Source organism: Capsicum annuum, chromosome 4 (assembly GCF_002878395.1).
Source record: "Capsicum annuum cultivar UCD-10X-F1 chromosome 4, UCD10Xv1.1, whole genome shotgun sequence".
NCBI lineage: Eukaryota > Viridiplantae > Streptophyta > Magnoliopsida > Solanales > Solanaceae > Capsicum > Capsicum annuum.
This window is the reverse complement of record NC_061114.1, coordinates 204,934,976-204,954,393: the sequence shown is the minus strand read 5'-3', so window position 1 is coordinate 204,954,393 and position 19,418 is coordinate 204,934,976. Positions and strand designations below refer to the sequence as shown.

The 19,418-nt window shown below is 30.5% G+C and overlaps 1 protein-coding gene across 1 annotated transcript; it reads right to left on the bottom strand.

Annotated features, from left to right (window-relative positions):
* Positions 1-16,444: 16,444 nt before the first annotated feature.
* On the bottom strand, positions 16,445-17,994 carry LOC107867535 (F-box protein AUF1-like). The gene has a single exon (XM_016713822.2). The coding sequence runs from the start codon at positions 17,854-17,856 to the stop codon at positions 16,828-16,830; it is 1,029 nt and encodes a 342-aa protein (XP_016569308.2). The 5' UTR covers positions 17,857-17,994; the 3' UTR covers positions 16,445-16,827.
* Positions 17,995-19,418: the final 1,424 nt, after the last annotated feature.

The window sequence follows — 19,418 nt, the reverse complement described above, 5'->3', positions numbered from 1 at the left end:
TCAGAACCTGTCATCATTATTCACAATATTATGTATACAAGAGAAAACAAGTAACAACAGAAACATATATAATTTGAGCTCAAAGTGTCAATTACATAAACATAATAAAGTCTTTACATAAAATCAATCATTGCTATCAATAAGACCCATCCTTTCAACATGTTCAACAAATATTTTGGGCGGTAATCCTTTCGTCAAAGGATCAGCAATCATAAGCTTAATGCTAATATGTTCAATTGACACTTTATGTTTCTGGACTTCTTCTTTAACCGAAAAGTATTTCAATTTCATATGCTTAGCATCTTTCGAATACTTATCATTTTTAGAGAAGAAAACTGTGGCGGTATTATCATAATAAATTTTCAACGGTCTGACTATATTGTCGACTAGTCCAAGTCCTGAAATAAAATTTCGCAGCCAATTAGCCTAGACTATGGCCTCAAAGCATGCCACAAACTCAGCTTCCATAGTGGATGCAGCTATAACAGACTGTTTCGCACTCTTCTATGATATTGCTCCTCCACCAAACAAAAACAAATATCCAAATGTGGATTTTCTTGTATCCACACAACCAGCATAATCTGAATCTGAATATCCAAACACATCTACATGATCATATCTTCTATAAGTGAGCATATGATCTTTCGTTCCTTGTAAGTATCGCAAGACTTTCTTTGTAGCCTTCCAGTGATCCATTCCTGAATTACTTTGATATCGGCCCAGCATTCCAACAGCAAAACTGATGTCTGGTCTTGTACATATTTGGGCATACATAAGACTCCCAACTATTGATGCATAAGGAATATCTTCCATTTACTTTCGTTCCAAGTCATTCTTTGGGCATTGATTGAGACTAAACTTATCTCCTTTCTGAATTGGAACGGGACTTGATGAGTAATTTTTCATTCTAAATCTCTCTAATACTTTATTAATATAATTTTCTGAGACAATCCCAACAATCCTTATGATCTATCTCGAAATATTTCTATTTCAATCACATAGGATGCCTCACCCATAGCTTTCATTTCAAAGTTATTAGAGAGATATTTCTTGGTATCATGCAACAAACCAAGATCATTAGTAGCAAACAAGATGTCATCAACATACAAGACTAACATAATAAACCTACTCCCACTGACCTTTAGATATATACACCGATCAACAGTGTTTTCTGTAAATCCAAAGGTGACAATCGTTTCATTAAACTTAAGATACCATTGTCGAGAAGCTTGTTTAAGTCTGTATATTGACTTCTTAAATTTACAAACTATGTGTTCCTTTTCTTTAATAGAAAAATCCCTCAGGTTGATTCATATAAACTTCTTCCTCTAAATTTCCATTCAGAAAGGTTGTTTTCACATCCATTTGATGTAGCTCTAAGTCATAATAAGCTACCAAGGCCATTATAATTTTGAGTGAATTTTTTCTAGAGACAGGTGAAAACGTCTCTTTATAATCAATGTCATCCTTTTGAGTGAAACCTTTGGCAACAAGTCTGGCCTTATGACGTTCGATGTTGCCAGTTGAGTCGCATTTGGTCTTAAAGACTCATTTACACCCAACTCTTTTGCAACCTTCGGATAATTCAACAAGGTCTCAAACTTCATTCTGTTCCATAGATTTTAACTCATCTTTCATAGAATTTATCCATTTATCAGAATTATTGCTTTCAATGACTTGTGAAAATGAAATTGGATCATCATCAATTCCCAAGTCAGTTTCTGACTCATGTAGATATACCAAATAATCATTAGAAATAGCAGATCTTCTTTGTCTTTGAGATCTTCTTGATGCTACTTCTTGTGGTTCATCTACTACAGGTCCATCAATTATGGCTTCATTAGTAGGAGTATTAATTTGTTGTTCTTGTTGATTAATTGTTGTGCAACAGCTTCAGGAACAACAAATTCAAAAAAAGTACAAGATAAAGGAATTCGTACCCTAACTTCTTTAATTTCCACATTACGTGGTTCTTCACTCCCACTAACTTCGTCATTCTCAATGAATCTAGCGTTTCCAGTTTCAACTATTCTCGTACTATGATTAGGACAGTAAAATCTATACCCCTTTGATATTTCTAGATAACCAATGAAGAAACCACTGATTGTTCTTGAATCCAATTTCTTTTCTTGTGGATTGTATACTCTAACTTCTGTTGAGCAACCCCAAACATGCAGGTGCCTCAAACTAGGTTTTCTACCAGTTTACCGTTCAAATGGTGTCTTTGGAACTGCTTTACTAGGAACCCTATTTAGCAAGTAAACAGGAGTCCTTAAAGCATACATCCATAACGAAAGAGGTAAAGATTAATTACTTAACATACTCATCATATATCTATTACTGTACGATTACATCTTTCTACCATACCATTTTGTTGTGGTGTGCCAGACATTGTGTATTGAGCACATATGCCACGTTTTTCGAGGAATTTAACAAATGGACCTGGGTGTTGTCCACTTTCATCATATCTTCCATAATATTCACCACCTCTATCAGACTTGGTTATTTTCACCTTTCTATCTAATTGTCATTCAACCTCAGTAATAAATACCTTTAAGGCATTAATCGCTTGAGATTTTTCATGCAACAAATAGATATATCCATAACGTGAAAAGTCATCAATAAAAGTGACAAAATATTTTTCTTTATTGAAAGATGTGATATCAAAAGGACCACATATATCAGTATGTATAATTTCAAGAAGTTGTGTGCTTCTTGTGGCTCCTTTCTTTGTGTGTTTTGTTTGTTTTTCTTTAATACAATCTACACAAATGTTAAGATCAGTAAAATCTAAATCTGAAAGAATTTCATTCTTAACTAATCTTTCCAGCCTTTCTTTAGATATATGACCTAAACGTTTATACCATAAGTAAGCAGATTGTTCATTCCCCAAACTTCGTTTGGTTCCAACATTATTGATGCAGAGTTAAGAGTGTTTTAGTAAACTTATTATCAAGATTTAGTTTGTATAAGTTATCACAAAGAGTACCAGTACCAATGAGATAATTATGTTTAAACAAACTAAAACATCCATTACCAAAATTATAAGAATATTCAATCTTATCCAACTTAGACAAAGAAACTAAATTTCTCGAAAAAGAAGGAACATAATAAGTTTCAACTAAATCTAAGTGATGCACAGTATCGAGAATCAGATGATAAGTCCCGACAGCTTCAACTGGAGCCTTCACTATATTCCCAATGTAAACAAATCTTTCATTCTTGTTTATGGTTTGAATTGTAAGGAATCCCTGCATAGTATTAAAAACATGAACAGTACGACCAGAGTCAATCCACCAAGTATTATAAGGAACTTTAGTTAAATTTGATTCGAGACATGTAAAAGCACAAGGCTTACCTTTCTTCTCAAACCATGCCTTACGTTTCAGGCAATCTTTCTGAAAGTGTCCAGATTTTCCACAGAAATGACACTTCCCATTCTTGTTTCCTTTCTTACGTACTTGAGATGAGAACTCATTGACATTAAGTTGTTTCTGGTGTCCCTTACCATGCTTCTTTCCGTTCTTTTCAGCTCCTTGATGATTTACATAATTAATGGAGTGGGTTCCTTGATTCTTTAGCCTTGTTTCCTCTTGAACCAACATACCATGCAATTCATGCATATTCTATTTGTATTTTATGGTGTTGTAGTTCATTTGGAAAGGACCATACTCAAACGGTAATGAGTTGCTGATGAACTGCACAAGAAAATTCTGTTCCACTTCCATTCCCAATGACTTAAGTCTTGCTACTATGTTTGTCATTTCAATGACATGCTCATGCATAGTACGTGAACCATCAAACTTCATGGTGGTCAAAGTACCCATTAGTGTCCCAGCAAGAGACTTATCAGCAGTTTGGGAAGACTCTTCCACAAGTTTCAGAAGCTCTTTTGCACTTTCAGTTTTAGGAAGAGTAGTCTTAATGTTGCCCGCAATATTCATTTGCATGAACATTAGATCTGTTAGACCGATCCTAGTGCTTATAATAGGACTTTTCTTCATCACTGCTAGCTTCAGTAATAGCAGTTAGCTTCTCAGAGTAGAGTGCAACATCAAGATCTAAGACCCCAAGATGGAATCTGATCTATTCGCACCAATCTGAAAAGTTAAGTCCGTTAAAAATCGTAACAGAAGCAGAGTGCGAATGAAGGGCAAGTGTTGCAAGTAAAACATGCTTGTTTATTAATACTTTGAGTTACACATTATCAAATTCAAAAATGGCTTACTTAAATGTATATTGACGTTCTCCTTTGGGCGAAACATCAAAATACAAATTTAAACATAATGATGCTTAAAATGCATTTAACACAAAACGATAATATTTAATGTATCAATTAACAATATTTATTATCTTTGGATAAATAAATAAAATTAACGATACATCAAAATTATCTCCTTAATATTTATTGGTTATACGAACAAACAATCAACCTTTGGTTGATCCATAAATGTCTTATAATCAAAATTTTAATTTACCCATAATTGGTACATCATTTATAAGCATTAAAATTAATGAATAATTAATTTAAACTTAACCTTTATTTTTGAAATTAATTTTATAAAGATTCGACCATAGTGATTAACGAATCTTAAATATATAATTTCAATTCACATTAAGAAATAAATTTTAGACGTGCATATCATGAGGGGTAATGATACAGCACATGGATTGATGAATTCTCTCGACATGCACCCCTCAGAATTCTCCAATTTCATTTATTCTCACAATTAGTCATCCTAAGTTATCAATATGAGCTACAAGGGACAAATTGCAAGCCCCACTTACTGAATTCTTTGAAAAGACACCAATTCAATATGATTTTTATGTATATCTAAACATTGCAGGAAAACAAAGGCAAAAATTGGACATCAGCTTCTTCGAATCAAATTTCTCCAAAACTGACCACTTTCTATTTCTTCAAAACCCTTTTAAAATTCTTATGTTTTTCATTATCTCATGTTTATATTATCTTTTCAAATTTATTGAATAATCTCGTCATGCATATAATCACATTAGTACGGAAACATACACTGACTGTTTCAATTCTTATTATGCAAAAGGTTATTAAACTATATTGTTCCAAATAGAATCAATTATGATAATACCAATATTTCAAATTTCGCTATTCAATAATTGTGAAATTTCTAGGTATTATTTCAAATTTCGTTATTCAATAATTGTGAAATTTCTAACAAACATAATTAAAAATTCACAAATCTGGAGAAACATTAATTTTAATAGAAAATCACTAATTTCGAAAACTTGGCTCTGATACCACATGTAAGCATATAACAAATTATATAAACTTGAACATTCTTTTATATATATATATATATATATATATATACAATCCTAGCAATTATTTAGAAACGTAGAACTTAATGATTTTCACATACCATGCTTTAATAATTTAAAAGTTAGTCAAAAAACATATCAGAATTCTCCATAGCTTTCTTGACTGAGATCAGCGAAAGTACAAAAGCAGAATATTATTTCTCTCTTAACCTTACGTTTCAGAATAGTGTTTGATGAAGCTTATTCTTCTTTTGGCAGAGAGAGGACCCCTTTTATAATATAGAGAGCAGACAGTTTTCACGTTCTATCAACGTGATTTGTGGATACAATAATTATCCAATAACAGACAGTAATTATCCTACTAGGAGTCAGTAATTATCCTACTAACAGATTAGTCAGTAGTTTAATCCTACTAGGTAACTTCTCCATACAGATTTAGGATTTAACTTATTCGTTTCATCCTACTAGGTAACTTCTCCATACAGATTTAAGATTTAACTTATTCAATTATTATTAAACCAGTAAATAAATTAATTATGTGGGCCATAGAAATTTACAGGCGAGAGGGGTCTATGACATCTTAAAAATATATTAGCTTGTTTAATTATTCTTTCTTTCATCTTTTCTTATTGATTTAGTTTTTCCTCTAAATCCGGTCATCGTAATCTTTGCTTAGGTTTTTTCTCACTCCACACGTTCAATATACTATTCATTCATATTATCATAAGTAAGAGATATAAAACACTCAAATCAGATAAAAAATCAAGTCGCCCTAAATAAATATTAATCATGCTAGTGAGAGCTTAAATACGTTTTCATATTATGAGTAAAACCAATTTCAAGAATAATGAGGCATATCATGGTCCTTATTAAAACCTATATATTTGAATAACAGAGTGAATTACCAAGCATGGTAGCATATAAGAATAGGCTACTTATATCATGCTTCTCATCTCATAAAATCAGCAAATAAAGGCAAAACTTGGTTAGATCTTTTCAATTCTTGTATAAAGAATCTCCAAACAAAGGTGTTCTTAAGAACATGGTTGGACTGGACCTTTGATAAGCTGTTCTTTCTGCAAGCACAAGGAAGAAACTAAAGCCCAACAGAACTCACAAGACATAAATTATAGGGAAAAGGACCTGTAGTGGCCATTTTAAAAAAAAATTGACACAATTTAAAAAGGTGGACAAATGTAACCTGTCAGCTAAATTTAATTCCTTGTTTTAGCCATTTGGCCCAATTGGGCACATGCCGTCTCTATACTAAATTGATACACTTTTATACCAAATTGATACACTTTTATATTATATTGATACACTTTTTAAAAAAGAGAAAGAAAATTCTATGTAAGCATATGCAATCCGTATACCCAATTGATACTCTTTTATACAACATTAATACACTTTTATACTACATTGAAACACTTTTATATTACATTAATATACTTTGATACCGCATTGATACACTTTTATACTAGATTGATACATTTTATATCACGTTGATGCAGTATACATACCATATAAATACACCTTTTGCAGAGAAAATTTGTGCAAGCATATATAGTAATTCGTTATTTGTGAATTTGTTAACTTCACCTAAATTTTTGTGAAAATTTGTGCAAGCATATACAAAATTTATTAAACCATGTACCTTTACTGTCCAAACATTCCTTAATTTTTTTTATTAAAAAGCGAGAGATAGCAGAAAAAAAAAATAAGTCTAAGTGTCACTATAGTGTTAACTCATATGAAAAGAGATGGAATAATTATGGGTGGACTTGTATTTCATGTTTTTATTTTCGTGATCGCATCTGAAAAAATAAATGGGTGGACAGAGTGGACTTGTTTCAAAAACAAAAAATTAACAACATTAAAAGAAAAAAATAGTGAAAATTAAACAAAAAAAAAATAGGAAGAAAGAGAACGTAACAGGTAAAATAATTGACATTAAAAGTTAAACAATAAATAAAGAAAAGACCCAAAAAAAAAGGTGGGTAGTAGCAACAGAAAAGCCTAAACGGCTATCGATTGGAATTGCCAAATCAATGGCTATATTAGTGAAAATATTTTGGGCGAGCTGACATTTATGTCCTTTCCCCTAAATTATATTGTATTCATACGAACTTATGCCGATAAAAGCTAATTTCTCGAAACCTTTGCTAGACCAAAGGTTTTCTAAACTTTTACCTTGAAAATGAGATACTACACGACTTAAACCCAACACTTTTGCCCTGCAAAATTAGGTCACAACTAGGGATACTTTAACCCACAAATTTTATTAAATAGGAAGCAGGAGAGGCAAACATTAAAGATCACCGCGAAACAAGACTTGTCCTTGCAAAAACTTGAAATAATACTCTTGGCCCAAACTTGAAGATCTGTGGACTGTGCTCAATATTATTAGGAAAAGTTATATAAATAACGATATGTTTACTAGTATTTATTAAAAATTTTAATTTTTTTCAAAATTTTATTTAATCCCAACATTTAGCCTTTAAAAATACAAATGAGTTAAAGTTAGATACGTCCTACAGGTACGTGTATTAGTTAAACTAATTAGCATGTTTTAAGAAATTAGTTAAACTAATTAGCATATTGTAAGGGATAAAATAACTAAACTAGCATTAATATAGCAATTAACCTAACTAATTGTGGTAAAAACTAAATACTATCCCACGATATATGGTAATTAGTTTGTTATTCCACCATTTTAAATAAGAACATTTCCATAATCAGTTTTCAGGTTGTAAAAAGTTCATACGTTCCATCAAAATAAATTCATACGACGTTTTCTTTTTCAATTTGTTGATTTTCTTTCATCAATTGCAATGAAAGTTCATACGTTCCATCAAAAAAAAATTCATAGGACCTCTTTTTTATTATTATTTGTTGATTTTTTTTTATCAATTGCAATGAATATTTCAGTGTTCATATGTCATTTCGATGTTTGGATTAACGATATTATACCATAATCACCCAAATCCATTTCGTTGCCGTTGTTCGATATGAAGGGAAACAAGATCATTACAGGTTTCAAAAATAGTGAAGTTAAGGTTGTGCAAATCTACAAGGACAAGTGTACTATTATTTCAATTATGTCATGTTATGCCATTGAGCATTCCTTGCAATTGATCTGACAAAAAAGATTTGTATCTTGTTTATGCGAAAAAAGATCTGGAAAAAAAAAATTGTATCTTGTTTAACGTTTTAAAAGTAGTTATTTGTCTCTTGTTTATTCGATTAGGCATTTAACGTAAAATTGATTGTTGTTTTATGTAATTCTGTTTTTTGTTATTTTTAGTAGGCGAAGATACATATTTGGTCTAACTATATATATATATATATATATATATATATATATATATATATATATTCAGCATACCAAAAATACATATTAGTAGTGTTAAAGATACATATTTTGCGCAATTGTACATATATGTATCTCTTGTAAATTTTTTCTGTACGGTAAAATACATCTCAATTTTTTAACATATTGCCGTTGAAAATACATATAACTAACGTTAGATACATCGTACAGATTCTTTTAGGTAATTGTTCCTTAATATTATTCTCGTTTAAAAAAAGGGAGAAGAAGGATGTTGAATAGATACAAACAGACGCTAAATTTCATGTGCTATTTTTAGTTGTTGTCGACCTATGAACAAATAGATGAGAGACATCAAGAATCTCAATAAAGACACTAACAAAATAACTCTTTTCTGCCTTTATTAGTAATATACTTTATATAAGGATAATGTAATGTAGGTGTTTAAGTGAATGTCTATTTATATATAGTTATTAATTATTAGAACTTTACTTGAATGAGTGGTGTAGTTGTTTTAAATTAGGAGTCCTTAGCTGTAATGACTTTGGAGTCTTATTCTCCAAAACACTGTTGCATATATATATTGATGTAACAAGACACTTTTGTATATAAATTAGGTGTATATAAATGTATCTCTTGTCATTCCACATTTTTAAATAAAATTTCTTTCATATTTCGTTTTCAATTATAAATTATTCCTACGACCTTTTTATTATTTTTTCTTGATTTTCTTTGAAGTAATTGCAATGAATATTTTAGTGTAATTATGTTATTCCGACATTTGGATTAACGATATAACGTACGAGGGCTAAATAATTGAATTCAAAAGAAAAATTATTGAATTAAAAAAAAAATAATGCGAGATACATATAACATACCCCTCATACACTATATGTATCTTTAAGCTTACTAACATGTATCTTTAGTATGCTGATTTTACTAAAACTTTAAAATAAGAGGTAACCAGAAAACTATAGATACAAAATATTGAAAAAAAGTATCATGTATGTGTAAATATGTATTTAAGCCTAAAATTATCCAAATTCAAAATAACAAGAGATATATAAATGCACAATAACACTAAATTAGATATACAAAAAGCTTAAAATGCATCTGTTGTTTTACAGAATATGTATCTTTTGTATAAATATTTGAATCAAAACAAAAAACAGTGTGAGATACATACAAAACAAACTCGTACACAATTTATATCTTTAAGTTTACTAACATGTATCTTTAATATGTCTATTTCACTATAACTTAAAAAACAAAAGATACATATGACAACAAATATACAGAACAACATATACAAGAAATTGCTCTGAAGGTCTCCATAGATCTTGAATTTTTGTTTTTAGATAATGATGCAAAAAAAATTTCCCTAGTAACTTGATGATTAGAGAGTATTTTCAAGGTGAATGTAGTTGAATTTTTTCTTCCTCGGAAATATGAATGACTTTAAATTCGTTCGTCACCGTATCATTTTTTGTCAGAGGTTTCAATTGATTTTTTGCTTCGCGCAGTAAAATATTATTGGATTAGAATGTTTGCCTGAGTACCAATAATGAAAAACCAGTCGAAAATAACCTCACCAAGAATAATTTTCTTCGCCGAAATAGTAACCTTACCCATAACCCAAGTACCAAAAACATCATTATCTTCAACACGAAACTCCGAACGATCAATTGAGTGAGCTAAAGGGATATGATGCTATTTAATTTGATTTTTGAGAAAAACTATTGAACATAATAAGAAGTGAAAATGAATTTAGGGTGGAAAATACCTTAATTAAAAAATGTGACGAAGAAGAAGAAGAAGAGGAGAAAATTGTGGGATAAAATCTGTGACCAAAATTTTGGCATTAATGTAGCCATTAATGTAGGAAGAGTTGTTAAAGTTAAAATTAGAAAAAAAAAAAAAGTGTTTTAGATGTATCCCAATTTTTAACCTAAATTAATAAAAGTTGGGATATTTGTAGTTTTTTCAAACTGAAACGATTTTTAGTAGCAACACTGATATATTCATTACAATTGCTTCAAACAAAATCAATAAAAAATAATAAAAAGGTCGTAGGAATCGTTTATAACTGAAAACAAAATATGGAAGAATTTTTGTTTAAAAATGTGGAATAACAAGAGATACATATATATACACCTAATTTATATATAAGAGTGTTTTGTTACATCAATATATATACAAGAGCGTTTTGGAGAATAATACTCCAAAGTCATTGCTGCTAAGGATTTCTAATTTAAAATAATTGCACCGCTCATTCAAGTCAAGTCCTAATAATAAACAACTATATACAAATAGACATTCACTCGAATAGCTACGTTACATTATCCTTACATAGAGTATATCACCAATAAAGACAGAAAAGAGTTATTTGGTTAGCGTTTTTATTGAGATTTTAATGTCACTTATCTATTTGTTCATAGGTCGAAAACAACTAAAATATTACGTGAAATTTAGCGTCTGTTGGTATCTATTCAACATTCTTCTTTCCCTTTTTTTAAACAAGAATAATATTAAGTAAAAATTACCTAAAAGAATCTGTAGGATGCATCTCACGTTAGTTATATGCATTTTCAATGACAGTATGGTAAAAAATTAAGATGTATTTTTTCGTTCAGAAAAAATTAATGAGAAGTACATATATGTACAATCGTGCACAATATGTATCTTTAAAACTACTAATATGTATTTTTGGTATGCTGATATCACTAAAACTAAAACACCAAGAGATACGTATATATACACAACTCGAACCAGAGATACAAGATGAAGGAAAAATGTATCTAGTTAGACCAAATATGTATCTCAGCCTACTAAAAATAACAAAAAATAGAATTATCAATTTTACGTTAAATGCATAGTTAAATAAACAAGAGACAAATAACTACTTTTGTAACATTAAATAAGATACAAATTTTTGTAACGTTAAACAAGATACAAATTTTTTTTGTCAGATCTTTTTTTGCATAAATAAGATACAGATCTTTTTTGTCAGATCATTTGCAAGGAATGCTCAATGGCATACCATGTCATAACTGAAATAATAATACACTTGTACTTGTAGATTTGTCCAACCTTAACTTCACTATTTTTGTAACCTGTAATGATCTTGTTCCCTTCATATCGAACAATGGCAACGAAAGGGATTTGGGTGATTATGGTATAATATCGTTAATCCAAACGGCGGAATAACGTAAGAACAATGAAATATTCATTACAATTGATGAAAGAAAATCAACAAATCAAAAATAAAAGGTCCTGTGATTTTTTTTAATGGAACGTATGAACTTGCATTGCAATTGATGAAAGAAAATCAACAAATAAAAAAAAAGAGGTCGTATGAATTTTTTTTGATGGAATGTATGAACTTTTTGCAACCTGAAAACTAATTATGGAAAGGTTCTTGTTTAAAATGGTGTAATAACAAATTAATTACCAAATATCGTGAGATATTATTTAATTTTTACCATAATTAGTTAGGTTGATTGCACTATAAATACTTGTTTAGCTATTACATCTCTTAAAACATGCTAATTAATGTAACTAATTCATTAAAACATGCTAATTAGTTTAACTAATAAATGTATTTGTAGGACGTGTCTAACTTAACTTATATGTATTTTCAAAGGCTAAATGTTGGGATTTAATGAAATTTTGAAAATAGTTGGGATTTTTAGTAAATACTAGTAAACATGCCGTTATATATGTAATTTTTACTTTACTAGTATTTACTAAAAATCCCAACTATTTTCAAAATTTCATTAAATCCCAACATTTAGCCTTTGAAGATACATATAAGTTAAGTTAGATACGTCCTACAGATACATGTATTAGTTAAACTAATTAGCGTATTTTAAGGGATTAGTTAAATTAATTAGTATGTTTTAAGGGATGTAACAGCTAAACAAACATTAATATTGCAATTAACCTAACTAATTATGGTAAAAACTAAATAATATCCTACGATATATGATAATTAGTTTGTTATTAAACCATTTTAAACAAGAACCTTCCCATAATCAATTTTCAGGTTGCAAAAAGTTCATACGTTTCATCAAAAAAGAATTCATACGACCTTTTTTTTTATTTGTTGATTTTCTTTCATCAATTGCAATGAAAGTTCATACGTTCCATCAAAAAAAAAATCATAGGACCTCTCTTTTTTTATTTGTTGAGTTTCTTTCATCAATTTGCAATAAATATTTTAGTGTTCTTACGCTATTTCGCCGTTTGGATTAACGATATTATACCATAATCACCCAAATCCCTTTCGTTGTCGTTGTTCGATATGAACGGGAACAAGATCATAATAGACATTTTCAACTGAAGTGCATGTAAAAATTATTTTTCCTTAAAAGTAATTCAGGTGTATGCGATTTAAGTTGAAAATTTGTGGACTCACTTCGGACATTTTCAACTGAAGTGCATGTAAAAATTTTGGTCAAAACTTCAGTCATGTTTATAAGAATGTTTTTTGTCATTCTTTTGGTTCTTCGAATTTTAATAATTTGACATTCAATCTTCCTCAAAGAACAAATATCTGTCATTAATTTGTCAAAACAACAAATTCTTTTAGCACCATTTTATTTTTTTCATGTATATTTATGCTTTATAGATGAAGAGGATTGTATTCATTCGCTCTTGTATCACTTGTATTATTAGATCTTACACCACTTGTATTCATTAGCTCTTGCATCACTTGTATTCATTATCTTGTATCACCTGTATTCATTCGCTCTTGGATCACTTGTATTCATTAGATCTTGTATCACTTGTTTTCATTAGCTCTTGCGTCTCTTGTGTTAATTCGCTCTTATATCATTTGTATTCATACACCTACACGCATTTAGATTGTATCAACAACCATTAAATTAAAGTGATATATTTGGTACAAATATGTTCTTCAAGATTATGTCTCTGGTACATCATTGCAAAAACTCATAATGAAATTATATTAAATAGAGGAACTTCAAGATTGTCTGTTGATAAAATCATCAGTGATACAATTAGTACATTTGATACAAGTATTTTCTTGTCTTTTTTTATGTATTCATTCTTTGTATTTGGCAAAATACAACTAATACAATTGAATGAATTGTATGTCTACATTTGGAGTATCAGTGAGTGAAATACATATAGAGGGAGATAGACGGGTGCAAAGGGAGATGAAGGAAAGCGCGAGCGAGATTGAGATAGAAGAGAAAGATTTATAGAAAGTGACGTATAATTATCAAATGTAATCTTTTTAGAAACTACTACTATTACTATTAATAAGTGTGAAGATGCAGGCAGCTCTTCGTCAACATGTCTGCTTCTTCACCTTCTTCAGTTGCTCCGTGATTTTATTATATTATCTCTAATTAATTATTATAAGTCATTTACATATAAGAAAATTAATAATATTTAATAAAAAATAAAATACACATTTATGACATGTCCGTTTCAGCTGCTTCAAACGTAGTTTTATTATATCACCTCTAATTAATTATTATAAGTCATTTAGGTATTAAAAAATTAATAATATTTAATAAATAATAAAATAGACATAAGTGATAAATTAATTCTTGATGTCGTAGATTAATAGGACATCATTTAAATTTTTCACAAGTATTTTTGCTTCATAATTTTACTATATTACCCCTAATTAATTATTATAAAGGCAATATTCTCCATTTATCATATTTCATGAGAGACCTGAATTTTTAGGTCACTTGTAAATTTATTTTAGTTTTATGGCCCCTTTTTATAAGAGATTTTTATGTTTACACAATAGAAATCTTCAATTATACACATAAGAGATCTAAAAAGTACTTTTTTCTATTCATTTTGTAAGTAACCAAGTGATTTTTCTGCTGTTCTTTCTTTTCTGCTTTTTTCTCCCAATCATGTTGAATTTTCACCCTTGTTTTGTTTCTGCGCAAAGAAAGAAGTAGAAGAAGTGCAAAGAAACTGTATGTTTGCCGCTAATTTTTGAGCTGTGACTACATATATAAACATTTGTATGTCCATTATAGTATCAGTAGATGTGGTTTGGAGAGGATGAGTTGTACGCAGACCTTGCTCAACCTTTGTGGGTAAAGAGGTTATTTCCAATAGACTTCTTTTTAGCACTGATTATATTTCAACTAATTCTGGAAAATCTGGTTATATTATAAACAACAGTTCCCGAAGGTGACATCTTTATGTTTGGACAGGTACAACGGTTTAGGCCGAAAGACACCGAACTGCACATAGCGGTTGACGTCAATATTATTTCTAAAAATTACACAAATACATAACTTTTATTTTCAATATTACAAAAAATCCCAACTCCCTAAACATATTACAAAAATCTCAACATATACACAGAATGTTATGAATATGTCGGTTATGTTATGCATATTAATAGGGAGAGAGTAAAGTAATTAAAAAAGTGGGAGAGAGTGTAATTACTTCCAAAAGGGTCGGTATTTATGTTATCTATACTTATTATTTTATTTTCAACTGCACTATATTTACTAGATGCGTGGTCTATTTTCATTTAAAATATCTTCACAATTTAATAGTAATTGGTATATGACGCTTGTTAATGCTGAAGGATTAATTGGTGACCAAGCAAAAAAGAGACAACGCCTAATTACTTTATTGGCCATTCTAGCTGAGAACACTAGATTGCTAACAGTTAAAAGAGAAACAACCTGTTTAAGAAAAAAATTGCTCTTGTATTTGCCCTTTAGAATAACTTGGGTGCGTTTCCTTTTGCTTCTAAGTATATGCTGCATAAAATCAAAAAATATTTGAGGATTTAAGGTCTACGAACTCAGTAGTTACGATCCCTCCCATTCAGTACTGAAAAGCATTGGATTCAGCCAGTTTCCGATTGTGACTCTAATGTATGATTTTCCTAGAAAAAAGGATGTCAGATTGGTTCTTCCCATTCAACTAGCTCTATCACTTGGATTGTGAAACTCGGCCTGGGTACAAGAGTGGGCTGAATATATCAAAGCTTGTAGAGAAACAAACTCTAAACAGCTAAAGATCAACAGAGGAATACAAGATTATCACACAACATGAGCTATTAGACTCAATAGCATAAGCTTTTTATGTGTTGGCAGCTGAAGATTCAGAAACAATTGAAACAAAGATGTAAATAAGAACTCATGAATACTCATTAGGAAAAGCATTCATCGGGCTCTGCTCAAACTCGATCACAGCATTACAGTGATTTCACTATACCAACGGCAGTTGCCTCGGATGCTAATATGCAACATAATGCTAATATTAATTCACAAATATGTGATGCTATCTTGCAATGGAAACCCCATGTGGCTCCGCACCTTGCCATTGAGGAGTCTAAGTGAATTTTCGGAACAAGCTTGAGGTCCTATCGATGGGTTTGGCCAAAGGTTTATGTTCCTCGAGGTGCCCCGCCCTTCTGTCAAGCAAGCAACGATGCCGTCTGCCCCTGCCCCCTCTTCTTCTTCGTTTGGATTTCAAGTGATTGCTATTTCAGTCCTTTTCAGGCTGCTGTATATTGGAAGCAAAGTGTTCAAAAACTTGCTACTCAACCCCAAATAAGTTGGAATCAGTTAAATGACTTCTGTATTGTCGTGTAATGATTAATCAGACCTAGAAGTTTTAACATTCTGTATCTTCTCTATGTACTTCATCATCTAGCCAGCATAAATTCCATTCAAAAATTGTCCCTTCAATTGACTATCCTCAATCTTTCAAATGAGTCGGACATATGAATCCTCAATATCCATTCTTGTACTACATAATTTGCCATTAAGAAGCAAGAATGAAATGAAACGACACTTGAGCTACACCCAAAAAACATTCTCAATCTGATAGTTCATCTTAACATGACATGCTACAAAATAAAATTTGACAGTTCCTGTAAGATTAGTCTACAATTGCAAACAAGAAAAGGACAACGATAGCTCAATGGCACGATGAGAGCAAGTAATCCTCATCCAAAGTTTCAGCTCAATTCTAACTGCTCCAATACCTAAAACCTCAAAGTTTAGTTGTCGATCATGGCATTGATAGAAGCAATACACACTTCTTTCTTTCACACGCAATGCCATGTCTTAACAATACTCGTACAAATTGCATATTACGGTACAAATAGCAATAGAGATAAATATTTACAAATGATACATCCTACTCACTTGAGAGGAAGATCTTACAGATACAGTGGCGAACTAGAAAGAGTTCATCTCGAGAATATAACTTCGATTCTTGAGCAACCTCTCAACAGCTTCACAATACACCGCATCATCCCCAAATGCTCCTAACGCTAATCCTACATCTCCATTTTGTTCCTCCACTTCACTCCTGATGTCAACTCCACTACTAATCGGTCGGACAACAACCAATGTTGCACCAAACATCTTCGTGCCATTGGAGAGTTCCATCCTCGCTTCGTGCCTCATCCTCATTCGAACTGCTGGCACTGTTGTACGATTACTCCGCCACCATAAACCAACTCCATTACCACTACTAGCATTGTTCACCTCACCTTCTTCACCTTCATTTTCCCTACATTCTCTCAATCCTTTCTTATCCATTACAACTTTCCCTTCATCTTCTCTATCCTTGATCAACAAACTCTCCAGCTCTTTGTGCTCGTTTACAACTTCAACCATCATGTAATGCCTCGCTGACGCCGCAATCAACGCGCTAATTGTCCAAACTACCCTCATTTTCAAACCTCCCCCAGCTCCACCTCCTCCTCCGCCTAACTCCGCCTCTGCATTTCCTCCATCTCCACTACGAAACCCTAAAATCACGCAACTCTTCAGGGTTTTCCCAAACTCCGCCTTCCACCTAATTGTCGTACCTTTCTCTAACCGTAAATCACCAGACGGCAGCTCAATTTGAAGATCCCTAATCCTCTCAAACTCCTTCAAAATCTGGGCGGGTGAGTTCTGAGATCGGGTCGGGTTAGGAACCGGCTTACTCGGCGAAACGAGATGATGAAGAGATTTGATAATCGATCTAAGGAACGCGAAGAGAAAAGAATCATCGTCGTCGTCGGAATCTGTAACAGAAATGACCCGGTCTACCCGAAGAAGAAGCGAATCGGCTTGAGGAACCAAAGAGTTGAACCGTTTGGAAACGGACCGGCAACGGATTAGGGTTTTGATATCGGAGATTTGGTTGAAGATGAGGTAGATAAGCGGGTCGGGTATGCGATCGAACCCGTCGGAGTGATCCGATTCGAACTCCATAATCGCCGATGAGATTTTACTAATTTTTTTTCTGAAATGATTTATTGGGAATTAGGAGAAAAGTGTGGTGATAAAAATTGAGCTGGGAAATGAAGCTTAATCAGGGGAAGCGTAATATTTGACCGTTGACTTGCTCCAATGTCCAATAATATTTATTTATTATTGAATTATTATATAAAAATACTCACTCCGATATGAAGTTTGAAAAATAAGTAATGAATTTATAAAGTTTATAAAATTATTTTTTTTAAAATAGCTTTAATATTTATTTTTTAATTATCTTTTTTTATTAAATAAGATTCGATAAAAAATAAAATAAAAATAATGTTATTAAATAGTTAACAAATAAGAAATATAAAAAAAAAAATTTTTAGGACTAATCAAAAAAGAAATAATAACATATAAAATTAGATGGACGAAGTAATAAATAATATTCCTTTCATTTCATTTCAGTTGACCCTCTTAATCGCTCCTTTTGATTCATACATGTCAATTTAATTAAGTTTTAAAATTAAATTAAATTAAATTAAATTTTTAAAATTAAAATTTAGATATTCAAAATTATATGAATAGTATTATAAATTATAATTTTTTAATTTGAATAAAAATACAAACTTAAAATAATTAAAATTTATATTATATAGTAAAAAATATAAAAATAATTATTTATTAATAATATGAAGAAGTAAGAATAAGGGACGGAGGAGTAGAAAATGGGATCGAATGGGATATTTGTGTCTCTTTTTAGCCGAATTACCGGCTTTCGATCAGAAATTTGATAATGGCGCAGTGGTTTTGTTCTTCGTGCTACAGGCCATGCTTAGCAATCCCCGTCATAATTTTTTCATTCAAATTAGAAAAAAGTGAAAAGGATAAAAGACAAAATGAGAATTTTGAGACACAAATTTAAAGTTTTAGATTTGAAATTGATGTTATAAAATGTGAATAAAATTTTAATTTTAATATTCTCTTCTTTCAATAATAATAGTCCATTGTTGATCTAGCACATTTCAAAAAATAATAAAATAATTTTATATAATTTTTAATTATAATAAATTTAATATTTTAAAAAATTAAATAATATTTTAATATCATGAATAAAATAAACACAAATGAATAAATCATTCATTATTTTTGTCTAATAATATTTATTTATTATTGACTTGACACACATATTAAAAATTAATAAAAAAATATGAATAATTTATCATATCACCCTGTTAATTATAAGTTTTCTGAATGATGGAAATTAAATTTAAAATTCTGACTTATTAATAACTAAGAATATTAAATTAATATAAATGAATAAGATATTTATTGATCTTTCAAACTGTATAAGTATCATTGAACCGAAAGAGTTAAATTAAAGAGAAAAATAAAAAAAATATACAATTCAATTATTTGAAATTAAATATGATCTTTTTCTTTTTTTAACAACTTTTTTTATTTCTAGGTTTCTAACCTTCCTCATGCGTAATACCGAAATTGGTCAGATAGTGTCAGAAAGACCAAAACAAAAACTTGCTAATATTCCTATTTATATGACTAATTATCATGCTTCA